General features: G+C 43.6%; 1 protein-coding gene across 1 annotated transcript in view; it reads right to left on the bottom strand.

The window, feature by feature from the left end:
• Positions 1-21,132, bottom strand: part of LOC309553054 (uncharacterized protein) — a gene marked incomplete at its 3' end in the record, with an annotated part of 310,864 nt that overhangs the window by 167,341 nt on the left and 122,391 nt on the right. The window contains exon 2 of the mRNA XM_082253952.1: positions 6,231-6,777. Within this exon, the coding sequence (XP_082110078.1) occupies positions 6,231-6,777 (547 nt within the window). The remainder of the gene's footprint in view (positions 1-6,230; positions 6,778-21,132) is intronic.

The following is a 21,132-nucleotide window of genomic DNA, read 5'->3' as shown; positions in this document are numbered from 1 at the left end:
CCTGATGCTGGTTTGGGCACCACGCCAGTCGCAGCTCAGTCATGTGTAAGCATGTAGGACTACTCAGTGCTCACTGTGGACTGATCTGGAGACAAGTTGTTAGACATCACAATGGTAAATTGAATAACAATGTTGCTGGATATGGACCTGTCCTATGACTGTCTCTTTGTTGGATCGGGCTGTTTCTTTGGGGAGTCTCTTTGCTATATTTGGATGTTTCCTTCCTGAATATGTAGGAATGTCACTTTGCTGTGTTGGGCTGTCTCTTTGCTGAATATATGGTGATGTCTCTGCTGGATATATGGGGATGTCTATTTGCTTCCCAGTCCCCTCCCCCCAGATGGAGGTCATGTGACCTCTCCTACCTGACCTCCTCTCATGGTGGTCAGTGGTTGTACATACACGAACGCATGAGCCGACCCACTGGGCATATGCCCAGCTGGGTCCACTCACTCTGGTAAGCCTCTTTAAACTTTTGGCTTCACGTTTAGGCCTCATGCACACGGGACATTTTTACAACGGCTGCTTTTTTGGCATCTGATGTTTTTTTCTGCAGCCAATAAAACCCCAGCATGTTCTCCTATGTCTCCCCAGCATGTTCTCCTATGTCTCCCCAGCATGTTCTCCTATGTCCCCCCGGCATGTTCTCCTATGTCCCCCCGGCATGTTCTCCTATGTCCCCCCGGCATGTTCTCCTATGTCCCCCCGGCATGTTCTCCTATGTCCCCCCGGCATGTTCTCCTATGTCTCCCCAGCATGTTCTCCTATGTCTCCCCAGCATGTTCTCCTATGTCCCCCCGGCATGTTCTCCTATGTCCCCCCGGCATGTTCTCCTATGTCCCCCCGGCATGTTCTCCTATGTCCCCCGGCATGTTCTCCTATGTCTCCCCCAGGATGTTCTCTTATGTCTCCCCCGGCATGTTCTCCTATGCCTCCCCCGGCATGTTCTCCTATGTCCCCCGGCATGTTCTCCTATGTCTCCCCCAGGATGTTCTCTTATGTATCCCCTGGCATGTTCTCCTATGTCTCCCCCGGCATGTTCTCCTATGTCTCTCCCGGCATGTTCTCCTATGTCCCCCCAGCATGTTCTCCTATGTCTCCCCCGGCATGTTCTCCTATGTCTCCCCCGGCATGTTCTCCTATGTCTCCCCCGGCATGTTCTCCTATGTTTCCCCCGGCATGTTCTCCTATGTCTCCCCCGGCATGTTCTCCTATGTCTCCCCAGCATGTTCTCCTATGTCTCCCCAGCATGTTCTCCTATGTCTCCCCAGCATGTTCTCCTATGTCCCCCCGGCATGTTCTCCTATGTCCCCCCCGGCATTTTCTCCTATGTCCCCCCGGCATGTTCTCCTATGTCCCCCGGCATGTTCTCCTATGTCTCCCCAGCATGTTCTCCTATGTCTCTCCCGGCATGTCCTCCTATGTCTCCCCCGGCATGTCCTCCTATGTCTCCCCCGGCATGTCCTCCTATGTCTCCCCGGCATGTTCTCCTATGTCTCCTCCAGGATGTTCTCCTATGTCTCCCCCGGCATGTTCTCCTATGTCTCCCCCGGCATGTTCTCCTATGTCTCCCCCAGCATGTTCTCCTATGTCTCCCCCGGCATGTTCTCCTATGTCTCCCCCGGCATGTTCTCCTTTGTCCCCCGGCATGCCTCATGCACACGGGACATTTTTACAGCGGCTGCTTTTTTGGCATCTGATGTTTTTTTCTGCAGCCAATAAAACCCCAGCATGTTCTGCTATGTCTCCCCAGCATGTTCTCCTATGTCCCCCCGGCATGTTCTCCTATGTCCCCCGGCATGTTCTCCTATGTCTCCCCCAGGATGTTCTCTTATGTCTCCCCCGGCATGTTCTCCTATGTCTCCCCCGGCATGTTCTCCTATGTCTCCTCCAGGATGTTCTCTTATGTCTCCCCGGCATGTTCTCCTATGTCTCCTCCAGGATGTTCTCCTATGTCTCCCCAGCATGTTCTCCTATGTCTCCCCAGCGTGTTCTCCTATGTCTCCCCTGGCATGTTCTCCTATGTCTCCCCCAGCATGTTCTCCTATGTCTCCCCGGCATGTTCTCCCATGTCTCCATGCACACACAGGCTGTTATCAGCAGTTTTTGGCAGGGGTGTTTTCTGGCTGTAAAAGAAAAATGGAAACTAGTGGGTTTTGAGTGGTGTTTTTCAGCTGGAAAAAACGCTCTAGCATCAATAAACACGGATAAACGCCAAAAAACGCTGCTAACTTGCGTTTTTTTACGTTTTTTACGCTTTTTTACGTTTTTTTATTCCATTGCTTTTTTTTTTTAAGCCTGGGTTGTGTTTGGAGGTGTTGTTGACACCGCATGTGATTTGCACCAAAAATGCACCGCATTCCTGTGCACATTACATGTGATGTCTGTGTGAAGCGATTTGAGCCATATATTTTGTATGGCTCAAATTGCATCACATTTGATTTGCACCAAAATGTTTTAGGACCCTTTTTTTCTCCACACCCAATCGCATTGCATGGGTGTGAACACCCATGTGATGCGATTCTGGAACGCGCACTGAATTTTGCAATTTGCTTCGGGGTATCGTTCATGGAACATGAAGCCCTGTTGACATTGTGCCAAATTGACATGCGATTTGTTATGTTGATTTGCATTTCATATCGGAGCCTATTGCTGGCAACGGCACCGGTTCACACTGATGGCGGGTTTGAAATCATTCAGGTGAATGCGCATGATTTCAAACTTGCATGTCACTGCGACTTCGGGGGGCGATTTGACAGACATCTTTGAGGGTTCATGCACAGATGTCTATTGAAATCGCCCTGAAGTCGCCAAAAGTAGTGCAGAAACTTCTTTTGGGAATCGGTGCAGCGCTGCAAAGTCAGGGTTGCACCAATTCGGACAATGACGTTGCCAGCAATAGGCTTTGATTTGGCATGTGATTTGACATATCAAATCTGCCCGATGTGAACGGGGGATTTATGTTCCATAAACGACACCCCAAACAGATTGCAAAATGCAGTGAGCTTGACAGAATCGCATCGCCTGGGCTTTCACCCCAATGCAATGGGATTTTGATGCGGGAAAAAAGGGTCCACATTTGCACCAAAAAGGTTGTAAAGACCCTTTTTTCCCTTTCACATGGGTGTGAAAGGGAAAAAAGCTTTTTTTTTTCTTATCGCATGGGTGTGAACACTCGTGCCATGCAATTCTGGTAAGCATTGCATTGTGGGAAAGTCTGAGGTACTAAAATAGCGGAGAGGTGATTTTTAGCTAAAAACGCCAAAAAAACGCTAAAAAAACGTAAATGTAAAAAATGCTGAAAACCTCGCTACAAAGCTACAGGCGTTTTTATAACATCCAGTGTGCATGAGGCCTTACTGTGCCAATAAGAACTTTTCATTCTTTTTATTATTTTTTGGACATTTTTCTTTTTTTAGCCATTCCAAATTTGTTTTATGTAATCTCACTATTGATTCAGTTCCTCTAATTTCCCTTATTAGGTTCATCGTTATTAGTGGATGTTATTCACTTTTAGCGCCGCACATTTTGTTTATATTGTTTAATATTTGCACTAGTTCAAGTGTTGTGCTGGCTGCTGATTGGTTTGGACATCAAGCGCGGTAATTACTTTTTATTCTTATCCCATCACAATGACCGCACTGCATTCTCTGTACTGATGGATCATCTCCACCCTCTGTGTCTGAGCATGGCTGCACATAGCGCCACCATAAGGAGGAGGGGCAGAACATAGGGGGAAGGGTGGGGGAAGGGAAATTCCTGATATAACATAGTAACTTACTGTTTGGGGAGACTTCCCTTCACTTCCTCTCCAATAGCTGCAACAGGAAGTGACATGAAATCCCTCCAATCCCTGGTTGTCACCAAAACTAGTGTTGGAAGTTTTTCCCACTATTTCAGTTCTGGTATTAACTCAGAATTGGGGATTTTCTTTCACTTTGGGTGATAACATTCAACAGGACAAATAGAGAGTGGGGCTCTCTCTAAATGGGATGGAGACAGCAATAAAAACCTGACAGGGGCTCTAATCCCTCTCCACTCTATCCAAAACTATAAAAAGATGTGCCTTCAGTTATATGATAGATAGATAGATAGATAGATAGATAGATAGATAGATAGATAGATAGATAGATAGATAGATAGATAGATAGATAGATAGATAGATAGATAGATAACATCCCCCTCGCTAGGGATGCATCAATGCCGTTTTTTTATTGGTGAGTCTGAGTACTGATAATTTGCTTTGCAATTTGTGTCCATAGAAAATAAATGGGTTCAAATCGCACTGAAAAGAATTGCATGTAATATTAAACAGGAATGCAGTGTGATTCCTGTCCAAGTTGCATGCGGTTTCCTGCACCGCTCCTGTGTGTACCTTGTCATAGTGATTTCAGCCTGGGTTCACACAGGAGCAGTGCGGGAAACCTTATGCGCTTTAGACAGGATCCCTGTTCAAATTGCATGGGATTATTTGGAGTGCGATTTGCGGCCATTCATTTTGTATGGACACAAATAGCACCACAAATTATCGGTTTCCGTTTCGGGAGCATTTTCATGAGTAATAGTGAAAATAATCCTTATCGGTGCATCCCGCACCTCGCTATATTCTACAGTTATTCCAGCCAGTCACAGTGATCTGAGAGGGAGTGATGAAGATGTTTTATATAAATATATTTATCACTGAAAACCCGGCAGGACCATTAACATATAATAGGTGCTCTATCCCTTTAAAACAATCAATTAGTATAAAATAATTGCCATCATCATAGTAGAAATAAAAATTGAAAACAATCACATTAGAACTCAGTACAAGAAATAAGTGTATATCCCTTTAAGTATGAAGCCATATGAATGAGAGTTCATTAACCACTTGCCGACTGCCGCACGACTATATACAGCGGCAGTCAGCCCCTCCTGGGCAAAGCGACGTACCGGTGCGTCGCTCGCCCATGAGCCTCTAGGGGGCGAGCGTGCGCCGCCGGAGGCACGCTCCCGCCCCCGCTTGTTCACAGACATTCCAGCACGAGTGACCGGCGGCTCCGATGTCCGCGATCTCCCGCTGGAGAGGGAGAAAGGCAGACGGCTGATGTAAACAAAGCCGCCTGTCATTCTCCCTGGTTGTAACTGCAGAGATCATACGATTCTGCTATGTAGGATCGTATGTCTCTGTGGTTACATCAAAAGCCACACCCCTTTACAGTTAGAAGCACGCCCCTGAGGACACATTTAACCCCTGGATCTTTAATAAAGTTAACCCCTTCCCTGCCAGTGTCATTTTTACAGTAACAGTGCATATGTGTAGCACTGATTACTGTAGTAATGTCACTGGTAGCACCAAATGTCAGTCAAGGGTCCGATCTGTCCGCCGCAATGTCGCAGTCCTGCAAAAAAAATCGCAGATTGCCGCCATTACTAGTTAAAAAAAAAACAATAAAAATGACATTAATCTTTCCAGTAGTTAGTAAACGCAATAACTTTTACGCAAATCAATCAAAATACGCTTATTACAATTTTTTTCCATCCAAAAATATGTAGCAGAAAACAAATTGGCCTAAAATGTTAAAAAAATTTGATTTTTACTTTTTTTGGGGGGGGGGACTTCATATAAAAAAATGTGAAAAATATTGTTATTTTTTCAAAATTTTTGCCTTTTTTTGTTTATAGCCCAAAAAGTAAAAATTGCACAGGTGATCAAATAGCACCAAAAGAAAGCTCTGTTTGTGGTGAAAAAAGGACGTAAATTTAATTTGGGTACAGCGTTGCACGACCACGCAATTGTCCGTTAAAGTCACGCAGTGCCGAATCGCAAAATAGGCCCTGGTCTTTGAGCAGCCAAATCCTCCGGGGCTTAAGTGGCTAATGAAGCCGAAACAATTCTTTATCCAAGTGATGTGATGTGCCAAAATCTCTCCACTCCAGTGCTAACCTCATTGTATTCCACCCACCGAGTGCTCAGGCTTCCTTCCCCTTCTCATCCCCCCCACACATCTTTATACAACCTCTCACTACACGTATCCCAGCATGGAGGGGCTCAGTGAAGGTGGTGGTGAAGGTGTGGAGGGGTCGGATCGGGTCACACAGATCATAAAAGGAGATCCGCCCGGCCTCATATTCCAGATATATCCTGACTCTGTTACTGGAGATATTGGGGGGTAAGGGGATCACTTTACTGTCATGTATCACCAAATACTGATCACCATTCCTGTACAATCCCCAGGACTTGTTATTATTTCCAATCAGTGAGTGCTCTTCTCTCCTGTCTATACTGGGGTAACACATCCCGACTCCCCACCAATCTGATCCCCCGACATCCACTTTCCAGTAATGTCTCCCTGAGGAGAAACTCCGACTGCTCAACACCTGAGTATAATACTGAAATCTCTCTGGTGTTTCTGGACGATTCTGGTTTCTATCTGACCTGGATACAGTTTTCCTATCATCTAATATATGTAGATAATTGTTAGCTGTGTTTACATCCAGTAATATGTCTGCAGCTCCCTGTATATAGGAGTCTACATTTACCTCTGTTATTATATCAGATAATGTGTGTAATGTGTGTGATATCCCAGCCACATCCAGACCCCCTCCATCATGGAGGAGCTTCTCATGTCTCTCTCTGTCCTCATTATCTCCATCCTCAGTATCACACAAGTCACCTGTGCCTGATTCCTGTAAGACAGTCAGTGGATCCGTCATGTTACACAGCTCCTCAATGTGACACATCTTCCTGGACAGCTCCTTCTTCTTTATTTCCAGATCCCGGATGGAGATGGAGATCTAAACAGGGCAGTGACTCTCTCGGTGTCACCAGCTGCTTTTTCTTCTACTTTTCTCCTGTGTTCCTGCAGACTTTGGACTCTTTCCTCCATCTCCTCTCTCTTTGTCAGAAGTTTCTGCAGAACATTCCTCAGTGTCTCCTTTTTCTTCTCAGAAGCCTCATCCAAGGACTCCATCTCATGTCCTTTATGTCCTCCAATCACACATAACATACAGATACAGGTATCATCCTCAGTGCAGTAATAGTGAAGGATCTTCTTATGGACGGAGCATTTCCTGCTCTCCATGGACAAGGTGGGGTCAGTTAAGATGTGTTCTGGGGACTCTCAGGTGTTTATCACACAAAGAAACCTCACAGTGTAGACAGGATCTAACAGCAGGTACAGGAGAGTCTACACAGTGAGTACAGAAGACCCTGCACTCATGATCAGGCTGAGCAGACAGGAAATTCTCCACTATGTTACGCAGTGTTATGTTCCTCTGCAGTGCAGGCCGATCCGGAAACTTCTCTCTGCATTCAGGACAGGAATATCCTCCAGACCCCTCCTGTGTATCCAGCACACGATCAATACAGACCCGGCAGAAGTTGTGTCCACATCTCAGGTTTACAGGATCTGTATAAATGTTCAGACAGACGGAACATTCCAGCTCCGCTCTCAGATCAGCAGACGCCATCGCTGACAGCAGAAGAGAGAAATGAAAGTAAAATTATCTGACACCGGGGAAGAATGCAGTTGGGAGGGGTGACCTCCTCCTACACAGGGTGAGGCTGGGCTGTGACTTCTACTTTATTCATAGGATTTGTTATATGGAGGGACACCAATATTGGAGGAATCTCATCCATAACAATGTGCATGTCTCAGGAAAATAGAGGTCATTTTGGTGAAAATTAGGGCCGGTGTTCTCCCATACAAGTGAAAAGGAATGCAAAACTGATTAAAACTGTCACAGATTAACCTCTTGCCGACCGCCTGCCATAGTTTTACTGTGGCAGGTTGGCTCTATTACGCAAATTGACATACCTGTACGTTGTTTCGTGTAATAGACAGTGAGGGTGCGCGTGATGTCAAGAACAATTTAAGGGTGATAGAGAGGAGTGATATTACGGAAGGGATGAGTATGGAGTTAGAATCCGTGTGGGTAGAACTCCATAGGGAAGAAGAAAAGGGAAAAGTAATTGTGGGGGTTTGCTATAGGCCACCCAACCAAAGGGAGGAGGTAGAGCTGGAATTTATATCACTGTTGGGTAAAGTGGCAAAACTGGGATCAGTCATCATATTGGGGGACTTCAATTATCCCGACATTGACTGGGAAGAGGGGACTACACACTCACAGAAGGCCCGTCTATTCACGGAAACCTTACAGAAAAACTACATGTCACAGTTGTTGGATTCTCCTACTAGAGAAAATGCAGTCCTGGATCTATTGATCACTAATGACCCAGACCTAATCTCTGAGGTAAGAGTCCAGGACAACCTGGGCTCTAGCGATCAAAGGATGATCACATTTAGTGTAAATAACAATATAACAAGGCAAGTGGGGAACATAAGAACCCTAAACTTCAGAAGGGCAAACTTCCAAAATTGTGCTCATTGATGGAAAGGGTAAACTGGGACCAAACCCTGGGATCACTGACCACGGAGGAAAAATGGGAATGCTTTAGGAACATATTAAACAAATGCATCTTGCAGTGCATTCCTATGGGAAATAAATTTAGAAGAGACAAAGCCAAACCTGGCTGGCTAAACCATAACGTTAAAAAAACTTATTAGGGGAAAAAAAAATGGCCTTCAAGAAATATAAATCAGAGGGCACAGTATCGACTTTCGAGCAATACAAGGAGGCAAATAAGAAAAGTAAATACAAAATCAAAATGGCTAAAATCAACTTTGAGAGACAAATAGCGGAGGATAGTAAAAATAACCCAAAGAAATTCTTTAAATATATCAACAGCAAAAAAGCTAGGTCTAACGGAACAGGGCACCCCTGACTGGGTACCTCCGTTGACAGATGCTCCTAGTGCTTCCCGAGGGGCTTCAAGCACTCCACCAGACACCGTAACCACTTCAGACCCCACAAACTGCCACAGCTTGGTTAGGGTCTCACCGTTTCCTATCCACCCTGGACCTCCGACAAGGCTCCAGGTTCCTGTGGGTGAACCTCTCTTTCCCTAGAGAGTGCAGCAGAAAAAGCTTTTACAAGAGCTTAGTGATTCTCTAAGGGAGTATGGAAGACCATAGCAATCCCTTGTAGCATATCCCCCCCCAATAAGAGACAGGACTCTAGATTGAGGGTGAACTAACTCTAGAACAACTTTATTGAACAAGACTTATATACAGTTTTCACCCACAAGGTTACCACCCAGATGGACCTTGTTGAAGACTGGACGTGATATTCCCAATCCAATAGGAACAGTTTTACACGATCATACAGTGTACACAATCCCTCCCCTCTGGCTGATTACAGAAGCATATACAGATGAAAGTGTATACAGGGACTAAACTAATTATCTAGCCATCTGGACAGAACAATTAGGTCATTAACATTTAACAATGGAACAGACAGGTAAACTTCATCACAATACACATTCCCTCCCAATACACAAACAATAGGGAAGTCTGCGAATGAAAGTCTTTGTGTCTCTCTCACAGCCAAGCATGAAATACACTGTGTAAGGTGGTATTAAATCTTCATATTTCTATATGAAGATTTTGCTGACAAATATTTAAGCAATCAAAACCATTACTTATCTGTCTTTCACTCATAGTGACCGTTAGTACCGTCAGACTAGGGCAGAGCATATTGCACACATAATTAACGATGATGGGAGGATGGTTACAGAGGACACTGAAAAAGCAAACGTGCTGAACTCTTTTTTTCTCGTCTGTCTTTACACAGGAATAGGAGGGGTACACGGACCACGACTATACGGTTAGTAGTAATACACAGGACTTGCCGCTATGGCTAACAGAGGGTGAAATCAGGGAAAGGCTGGATAAAATTAACACAAACAAATCACCAGGCCCGGATGGCGTACATCTGAGAGTACTCAAAGAACTTAGTAAGATTATATCTAGACCACTGTTCCTGATCTTTGCTGACAGTATTATGACAGGAAATGTACCAGGGGATTGGAGGAAAGCTAACGTGATACCGATATTCAAAAAGGGGCAGAGGCATATCCTGGGAAATTATAGGCCTGTCAGTCTGACATCGATAGTATGTGAACTTCTGGAGGGGATGATAAGGGACTATATCGTAGAGTTTGCTAAAGACAACAACATCATCAGCAGTAATCAGCACGGGTTTACAAATGGGCGTTCTTGTCAAACCAATCTCTTAACATTCTACGAGGAGGTGAGCTAGATAGGGGCAGACCAGTGGATGGGGTGTACCTGGATTTCGCTAAGGCGTTTGATACAGTTCCCCACAAACGCTTAATTTATAAAATAAGATCTGCAGGTATCGACCGCAGGGTTTGCTCTTGGATACAGAACTGGCTAAAAGGGCGTGTCCAAAGGGTGGTAATAAACAGCGCATACTCAGACTGGTCTGAGGTGGTAAGCGGGATCCCCCAAGGCTCAGTCTTGGGACCAACCTTGTTCAATTTATTCATAAATAGCATTGAGGACGGGATCAGTAGTTCGATATCAGTTTTTGCAGATGACACAAGATTGAGCAGGGCAATAACTGCACAGCATGAAGCAGATATCCTACAGAATGACCTGGACAAAATATCAGAGTGGGCAACGACATGGCAAATGAGGTTTAATGTGGACAAGTGTAAGGTTTTGCACTTGGGGACTAAAAGCACAATACACGTTAGGGGGGGAACCCTTGGGGGAATCAAAAATGGAGAAAGATCTGGGACATCTTGGTAGATGATAGACTAGGCAATAGCATGCAATGTCAAGCGGCAGCTGCCAAAGCCAGCAGAATATTAGCATGCATAAAGAAAGGGATGTATTCCAGAGATAAGACTATAATCCTTCCACTTTATAAAACTCTGGTCCGACCACATCTGGATTATTCTGTCCAGTTCTGCTCGCCAGTCCTCAGGAGGGATGTGTTGGAGCTGGAGAGAGTCCAGAGAAGGGCAACTAAACTAATTAGGGGATTGGAGGACCATAATTATGAAGAGCGTCTGCAATCGCTTGATTTATCCTCCCTGGAGAAGAGACATGATAGCAATTTATAAATATCTCAATGGTGATCTCGGCATAGAAAAACAGCTATTCAGTCAAAGGGATGAGGACTCGAGGGCATACAATGCGATTAGAGGAGAAGCGTTTTAACCTCAGGCAACGTGGGGGGTTCTTTACTATTAGGGCTACAAGATTGTCGAATTCTCTACCACAAGAGGTGGTTTCTGCGGGAAGTATGGTTGCTTTCAAAAGACTCTTAGACGTACATCTCAAGGATCAGAACATTCAGGGGAATGAGAGATGATTAGGGTCATACACACCTACACAGGTTGGACTGGATGGACTATTGTCTTTATTCAACCTCACCTTCTATGTAACTATGTAACCCTTCACATGATACCATAAAAACTTCCCTCCTGATATGACACTTGTCCAGGCATTGTGTAGCTTACCTCCCCATACCAAAGAACTCTCTCCCTGCATGAAGTGTTAGAGTGCAGTATCTATGCTCCCCCCCCCCCCCCGGGGTTCTACCATCACACGGCACTGAAGATGGGAGGGGGGATCTGAGTGAGAGAGGCATAGAGCGAGCATGCAGACTGCTGACTGGGGAGACAGAAAGGAGATACAGAACTTCTAAATACATACACGGTCGGGCGATGTATGTATTTAGAAGCAATAACACTGGTGCTGACAAACCACGGAATGAGCTGTAGTGGGACACCTTTCTAAAAAGGGTGACTGTCCCGGCTCATGGGGCCCCCTACTGGCCAGGGGGCCCTTGGGCAGTGTCCCGAAATGCCTGAATGGTCAGTCCGCCCCTGGGGGTATGTAAAATTATTACGACCACACACCTACACAGGTTGAACTGGATGGACTATTTTTTTTATTCAACCTCAACTACTATGTAACTATGTAACCTGTGAAAGGTACTTTGTAAGCCTTTCCATCCAGAAATTTGCATTCTTAGCCACACAGGTTGCAGCTAGAGCTGGAGCCATAGTGGATGAGTTGGCATCCCAGGCTTTCCTTAACAAGGATTCTACCTTACGGTCCATAACATCTTTGATATTCCCAGTATCCTCAAAGGAGAGGTCAGACCTCTTTGTTACTTTAGATAGGGAGGCGTCCAACTTTGGACTTTTAAAGAACTTTTCCACTTCTTCCTCTTTAAAGGGGAATATCCTTTTCCATGACTTTGGTTTAACTAGACCTCTTTCAGAAAACTGCCATTCTTGAAGGATTGGTGAACAGGTAAAACCCTGGATTGTGATTTGTGAAACACGATTGGTGCATGCTGCCGGACACCACTATTGATTTATAAGTTCACACACCTGATTTATGCACAGTGAATTGGTGTTGAGTTATTTTATCACATATAATAGGTTTGCGCTGATAGTTTTTTTTTGTAAAACCCTGGATAGGTTTTTACCCAGCCTTTTGTACATTTTATCCTGTGCCAAGGTTTCTTTAGGAGGTTCTCGGATTTCTTCTGTAGCATAGACAGCTTGAAGGAGTCCCTGTAGGTCTTTCAGACCAAATAGATTTCTGTTCCGTTTGGTCTCTTCTACCTCACTATCTGGGTCCACATTGCCCTCAACCCCAGAGCTAGGCTGAGACCTGGCCTGACACTCTGCATTCTCTAGGTCTTCCTCGTCCCTTGCTTGAACACGGGGAAGGCCCTGTGAAATAGGCAGAAAAGCAGATGGGCCTGCCTTGGAAAGTGAACTCTCCTTAGAAGACAGGCCTTCTTTAGGAGCTAGCTCATCTGGTTCTAAAACCTGTGGGGGGGGGGCCGGGGGGGGGGGAAAGGACTGTATAGTGGCTAACATTTCCTCTTGTACAGATTTAAGGAAATCTTTCATTAACCCTGAGGCCTCTTTACCAGCCAGTTTGTTAATACACCTATAACAAAAGGGCTTGGTGTGAGAACTAGGTAGTCTCTCACCGCAATTACCACATTTTCTAGAGGAACTAGTGCCTGCAGGTACAGGGGGTGCTTTATCAGAGGCCTCCTGGGTTCCAACTGGGGACTCTGCAAGAGAAGATGGGATAATAAACAGATCACTCTTCTAACCCCAAAGTAAACTGGCTACAGGTCCCGCTGAGAACACGGGAACTACCAAGGATTATAGCTAATTCTGGTACTAGTCCCAAAAATAGTCAAGAAAATGGCACTTACCCGGTTCCGACCTGGGTTTGCCTATAGACACCTGGACCGACCTTCCCTCCTCCTTTTCCACGAGGTGGGTTGCAGAAGGCTTAATTTCTTTGGCAGTTTTCCAGGCTCTTTGGGCCTGAGAGTCTGCCTTCCCGCCTCCATGCGGGTCCGGTGTCTCCTCAATCTTTGCTTCCCTCTTCCGGTTAGTGCTGCGCATTCTTCGCCTTCTAACACAAACCGGATGTTCAGGTTTCCAGAACGAGGCTTGGACCGTGCTTTCCGAAGGTCTTTTTGAATTTCCACGTCAAAAGACCCAGTGTAATGTCCAGAGCAGTGGAGGAACAGCAGGACACGGACCTAGAGGGATCACCCTGGTGACCGAAGGCCTGTGCTTTGGGGGCGACCTGTGAGAAGCCTAGGAGGTGGCAGTTAGAGTGCGGCCATCACCGGCATTCCTGTACCTGGCTCACCATCCAACTCCAAGTCTTCAGGTCAGAGTAAAAAAATAAATGTTTCGCTGTGGGAGAATCAGTTGGGGGGCGATAAAAATACAGCTCAGTGGCTCGGCTATAGGAAAACAAAAGTGCAGTGCCTCCAAGATAATCTATTAAAAAGCACAAAGTTGCTTTAAGGGCTCATTCATAGTTGGACAATCAGTCCGGGCCGAGCAAAAAGGAACACCCAAATTTGCATGGTGCTCAGTGGGTTGTTCGCCTGCTGAGGGCCCCACATTGCATTGTGCACTGCACAGAGCATTCTTCACCCTGGGCACTGCATGACCTTGTTCCAAAAGTGCACAAAAGTTTTAGCATCTATAAACTATGGGATAGATTTATGGATTTTTTATTTTTTTTTATTGTTTTTACTAGTAATGACGGCGATTAACGATTTTTAGCGGGACTGCGACATTGCAGCAGACAAATCTGACACGGGGGGCCTAATTCACTATAAGTTTGGAGTAGAGCTGCTCACTTCTCCAGAAATAACTCCAGCCTAAACTCATTAGCATCCTAATTAGGTAAGTGGCTGGAGTTAAACCTTCAACTAGGTGCTTTAGTGAATTCGGAGTTGGAGTTAACTAAGACTGAATTCGGGTTTGGAGTTAACCAAAATCCCTTTGTGTTTTTCATAAAAGGAAATTTGTCTATTCTGAATCACTATTACACAGCAATGTCATCAATTATGGTTTATTTTAATTATGTGTTTTAACCTTTAGATTTACTAATAGCAGACTACACAGCTGTCTAATTAGCAATCTTCATTCTTTATTCATCTGAACCTTTCAGGCATGTCTGATTGTATTCAGCACTTTGGTGTAGTGGTCTATGCTCATAGACAAAGATTGCTAGGTCAGAGTTCAAGGCCCAACCATGATAACACCCTGTGTGCTCACAGTTGTGTGTCATTATTTTTTTGCCACATGCTAATACATTGGCTACATCACCAAAAATTGCATGTCAATGGCCATGTATATTCAAGAAACAGACATGCATATGTGCAGGGTGCAATTATGCATTTGCCAAGTTTCGGTATTTATTTACAGTTGTCTAAAATTTAAGGAGGTGATGGCAAACTTGGGATTTGAACTCATGCTCGCAGTGTTTATAGACAGGAACACTAACCACTAAACCATTAAGCGAGCATGATTACCCATGGAATATTTATTCCCAATTTTCAGCTTTTTATACTGTTGCATTTTGAAAGACAATTGCGCGGTCATGCAACCCTGTACCTAACACAAATGTATGACATTATATTCACACAAATGTTGCTTTCTTTTGGTGGTATTTGATCACTGCAAGGTTTTTTTTTTATTGGCAAAAAGAAGACCTAAATGTTTGACCCCTAAAAAAAAAAGTGTTTTTGTTTATGTAATTGTTAGGGAAAGCATCTTTAGACCACAAGCTGATTACAAGGAAGATTTATTTCTCATATATGAGGAGACAAGTACAGAAGATTTTCAGATATTCACCCACCGGTTCTAGCTGCCTGTGACTCGTGGTATAGGGCACCATACACAGTAGCTAGGCTAGTTGGCTTCTTATCTAAGACTTGTCTGCCTTCTTAAGCCAGCTGGCACATTATATACAGTTAAACATCCTGACTTAACCCTTCCCCCAGGACAATGAGGAATGTCTGTTCTTATTGCCATGTCCTTAAAGGGGAAGAAGCTTCATCTTACACACTCTGAAATCTAGCCATTACCATATATAGTATAGGGCATTTAAAACCAGTTAGATTGTATTCAAGCAGAACAAAATGGAGTCACAGTCAGTCTTATACATAAATGGTTATAAAGACATTCTTAATTTCTCTAACAGTAATAATATTTGGTAAATCAATATGTTTTTTGTTGCACTGACGAGCATTGATGAGGCTGCGCTGGCAGGCACTGATGAGACACTAATATGCAGCACTGATGGACACTGATAGGCTGCACTGATATGCAGCATTGATGGGCATTGATAGGTGGCACTGATGGGCAATGATTGGCACTGGTGGGCAGCACTGATAGATGGTAATGATGGGCAGCACTGATGAGGAGGGCACTAACAGGTTCCCTGAGCACTGATTGGCATCAATGGTGGCATGGGTGTGCATCCCTGGTGGCCATGGGTCAGCAATCCCTGGTGGCTCTAGTGGCATCCCCCAAGGGTCTGCACTGGTAATCATTGCTCTGATTACAAGCACAGACCCCCCCCCCCCCACACACACACTTACTTTGCAAATGAATGCCATTTCTTCACAGCTGAAAGTGGCCCTCACCATGATTGGAATGTGTGCAACCCAATTTGGTGTCATTTCTGGTCCAGGGCAAACGCCAATGTGCCATTTGCAATTTATTGTAAAGAGATTTTGCTTTATTTTAAAAATGTTGCACACAGACAACTAAAATGTATTGGAAATGTTTTACCTAGGCCAGTGATGGTAACCCTTAACCCCTTCCCCCCCAGATGTTTTTGCCCTACATTTCCCATAATGCTCATGTACTCTGCAGTGTAGGTGAGCATCATGGGAAATGTTACAAAACACCTGTGTTGCCAAGGTTCATCATCACTGACCTAGGCCAACTAAAAAGGTGAGTGAGCGCTGTAGCAATCTTTTATTTAGTAATCATTTTTAGTGATTTTTTATTAAATGTTTTGGTTACATTCATCCACAGAGGCTGAATGGAAACTTTGTATTATTCCTTAATTTATATATATTTTTAGCAAAATATATACATACACACTTTAATTCTTACAATTTAGCCCCCCCACACACTCCACCTCCTCCCCCCCCACACACACACACACTCCTCCCCCCCCCCACACACACACACACTTCTCCTCCCCCACACACACACACTCCTCCCCCCCACACACACACACACTTCTTCTCCTTCCCCACACACACTTCACCCCCCCCCACACACACACACTCCTCCCCCCCCCCCACACACACACACACTCCTCCCCCCCATACACACACACACTCCTCCCCCCCACACACACACACACTCCTCCCCCCACCCTCCTCCTCACACCCACCCACACTCTTCCCCCCCCCACACACACCCCACACACACACACACTCCTCCCCCCCCCCCCCCCACACACACACAAAAAAAAACATGTATAGTGTACATAAAGACACACTTTGCAAAAACTATACAAAGCATTTAGAGCATGAAAAGTATGCATCCAACAAAATACACTTACTGCTATATGGGTCCTTAGGCATGCCAGAAACCCCCCCCCCCCCCCCCCAAAAGCTATTTCGGACATAAAGACATGTGGCCCTGCTGCCAGAGGCCAAATGAGCTGCTCTTAAACATCCCTTTATATAACCTTGGTTAAACTAAGCCCACGCAGTATAGGAAACGCCCAGCAAAGTAATTAATTGGGTCTGTTGGTTCCTAAACCAAAATCACCAGTTCACTAATGAATGAGTGTTTGGCTGGCCATCCATGATCCAATATTCTTACAATTTTCTGTCCAATTTTCTTTAAATTTACCTTCAAGTATGTAGTACGAAGGCCTGCCTAATTAGATACAAGTGAATGTGTTGTTTAGCTTTGACCTCACATTATGTGGTTTGTGGTAGATCTAACAGAAAATTGTACAACAAAAGTTGAACATGTATGGCCAGCCTTAGTCTAAATGAAAAAGTCACTTTGTGCTCATGCTGAGATTATTGAAAGCATTTCTTATGTGTGTTAACTTGATGTAGTATTTTTGTTATAAAAAAAAAGGGGGCAATATAGCAAATGTTTGGAGCATGAGCAGCTGAACCCAGAAATCTTTCAGAAACAAAAAAACAAAAAAATATATAAATTATATTTTGGGGATATATATATATATATATATATATATATGGGGTTGTTGAATTCTGAGTTCTGGGGTTTCACTGCATATGCTCAATCAATTTGCAAATTCTGAGATGTTCAAGCTCAAACACTTTGTTATTTTTCACAGTGGAATGTGGCTCTATATAGGAAGCAACACTAATATGGCTCCCCACTCAACCAATATATTAATTTCACACATATACAATGTTTTATTTTTGGGGAGAAGCCATATTAGTGATGCTTGTCATATATAACAACAGACAGTTGTAGGTAGTTCAGGGATTTGAACACCCAAATACACTGTTGGACGGCAGAAGTGCTAACCACTTGGCTACATGGGGCTAATGAAATTTTTTAAAAGCATGTGTGATTTGTGATTTCTTTTAAAAAAAAAAAAAAAAATATATACATATATGTGTGTGCGTGTGTATGTATATATATATTTATATATCTGTGTGTATATGTACAGAAAATATGTGTGTGTCAGTTTATATTTTGTCACACCACTGCCATCTAGTGGGTCAGTTTATTTAATCAAGCTCAATTTCTAATATTATAGTATTTCTAGTATTTTGGGTACATAATTGCAACATTTTGCAAAACACAATTTACACAAACATAATCACTTTGTTACATTTATTTCATAATATATGCCACTGATAGTTTCTTAGCCTATCAATTTATATTTAAAATACTAATTTTTCACAGAAATAAGGCTCAGTTCACACTTGTGCGATGCGGGAACGCTGCGAATATGCAGCGTGTTACCGCATCGCATCCGCGCATCTGGCAGTTCACACTGCCATATGCGATACGCAGGGGGTGTCAATTAAAAGTTAACGACACCCCCAGTTTGATTGCATATCGCAGTGCGATCTGCAAGTACGCACAGAATCGGATCGCACAAGTGTGAACCACTGTGCGATCCGATTTTGATGCGGCTCAAAAAATGCCTCCTGTGCGTCTTTGGTGCGGATGCAGTGCGAATTCAGCCATACAAAGTGTATGGCTGAAATTCGCACCGCACATGAGATCGCATGTAATGAAGGAGCAGTGCGCTCCGAATTACATGCGATCTCCGCAGCCGCACAAGTGTGAACCGGCACTAAATGTTTTAAACACCTATATATAATTTCCAGCATGCAGGATTATTTTTATAAATTTGTTGATTTTATACAGTTTCACTAAACTAGGTTAATTATTTGGGAATTGTGGTCTCTGAGGTTTTTTCTTTTGTTATCTCTTCATACCAAACATACACGCACTGGCACCTTAAAAATAAATATAGTTTGATTCGATTAGTCCATCTAAAAATTTTAATAAATAAAAATTATTTGAACTTCAATTGGGTCTAAATAGAATATATATATATATATATATATATATATATATATATATATATATATATATATAAACACAATGAAGACTATAAAAAGAAATCTGACCTTCTCTTGAAACACCTTGAAAAGGAGGGTAATGAACAAAAAAACAAGAAAAAACGCAAGTTTAACAGAGACATTAATGATTATAAAAGCAATTTGGTCTTTAAATGGCAGATTAACAGAATGCATATCAACTCTGCTAATACTCCCAATCAAGAGGAACCTATGAAAATACCCTCAGGTTCCATTCCCCAACCTAATACTAGAAAGACTACAAATAGAATGGGTAATGGACCCCAGAACAAACAACACCAACAAGGTAATAGAGGAGGTGGTAGAATCCAATATCAAAATAAACCAATTAATAATTTTAGACCTCCACCTTACAATCAGTACAATAATCAGAGACCACTGTCTAACAATTGGAATAATCAGGGCTTCAAACACCCTGCCAATAATTGGTACTCTCAGGGTCCACCTCAGGTTAGGAATGGGAATTACCAAAATTCAACCTTTACACCAAAACGGAGGGGGGACCTATCTCCACCTATAATCATTATGCGGTATTGGAAGAAGAGGATTATGACTCTCCCTCTGTAGATAGAGTCATCATACACCATCCATCCCATAAACCCAATCAGGGATGGAATCATAACAGAGACCAACACCCAGCAACTCCTTTTTCACCTCGTGGACCCTCACAATATCTAAGACCTCCCTCTCAACATTATAATCCCAATTACAATAGAGATCAATACTCTGGGGATTTTCACAGGGACAACAACAACTACAAGAGAGACCCAGAACAAAGAGAGGGACCAGAGGGGGGAGGCGCACAAGGTAAAAAAAGAAGGCGGGTTTGAAGGATGCAGGAATCTTTAACCACTTAAGCCCCGGAAGATTTTACCCCCTTCCTGACCAGGGTTTTTTTTGCGATTTTTTTACTGCGTGACTTTAACAGACAATTGCGCGGTCTTGCGACGCTGTACCTAAACGAATTTGACGTCCTTTTTTTCGCACAAACAGAGCTTTCTTTTGGTGGTATTTGATCACCTGTGCGATTTTTACTTTTTGCGCTATAAACAAAAAAAGAGCATAAATTTTGCAAAAATAACAATATTTTTCAAATTTTTTATATGAAACTCCCCAAAAAGAAAATGTAAAAATCAAAATTTTTTAACATTTTTGGCCAATTTGTTTTCTGCTACATATGTTTGGTAAAAAAAAACGCAAAAAGCGTATTTTGATTGGTTTGCGCATAAGTTATTGCGTTTACTAACTAAGGGAAAGATTTCTGTCATTTTTGGTGTTTTTTTTTAATGCGTAATGGCGGCGATCTGCAATTTTTTTTGCGGTATTGCGACGGACAGATCGGATCCTTGACTGACATTTTTGACACTTTTGGGGTTACCAGTGACATTACTGCAGTAATCAGTGCTATACATATGCACTGTTACTGCAAAATGACACTGGCAGGGAATGGGTTAACTTTATTGGGGAGGGAGGGGTTAAGTGTGTCCCTAGGGGCGTGCTTTCTACTGTGATTGGCTGTGGCTACTAGTGTAGGAACAGTGATCAACGTTCCTACATAGTAGAACCGTCTGATCACTGTTTCTACATGTAACGTTCATGCGTTTTTGTTAGTGGATGGATTTACAGCTGCAGAATTATTACACTCAGTAGCCTTGTAGAGAATCTGTTGAACAAACATATCCAACTCTCAGGATTTCATCACCGTGCACAGCCTGTTATATACCATATATATATTAATTAGATGTTTAATGGAGGGATAGAATATATGAGGATGTATAGATGAGAGACAGGCTATTGTATGGTGAGCACTAGAAGTAGTATTAGGAGAGTTGCAGGTGATGGTAAAGCAGATAGGTTCTGATGTCAAGTATAGTGCAGATGGTAAGAGGACACAGATGGAGTATACTTAGACAGAGTAACCTAGTGCAAGGATAGTTGAAGGTAGTCCCAAGAGCTAACAGTCTATGCAGATGATAGTGAATAGATAGATACAGATAGTCTTGGTAATTGCAGTAGATGACAGTAGGAGATTGGTTAGTAAGAATCCCCTGTGGGGTACTTATCACTTAGATAGGTTAGTAGTAACAGTGTCCATTGGAGAGAGGTGATCCCGTAGCGAGATACGGATCACCAGCGAGGTTTCCGACTTCAGTTCAGCAAGGGAGAATGTCAGCAGCTCCGACTTCACAGGAGTAGGTGCGGTGAACATGTGGTTTGAACGAGCGATGAGTGAGAGCAAACCGGCGATTGAAATAGCCGCTCATAGCGGCGCTCGGCAATGATGTCATCCGGTCTTAAAGGTAT

This window comes from Pelophylax lessonae, assembly GCF_965119305.1.
Source record: "Pelophylax lessonae genome assembly, chromosome: 4".
NCBI lineage: Eukaryota > Metazoa > Chordata > Amphibia > Anura > Ranidae > Pelophylax > Pelophylax lessonae.
This window is presented reverse-complemented; position numbering and strand designations above follow the sequence as displayed.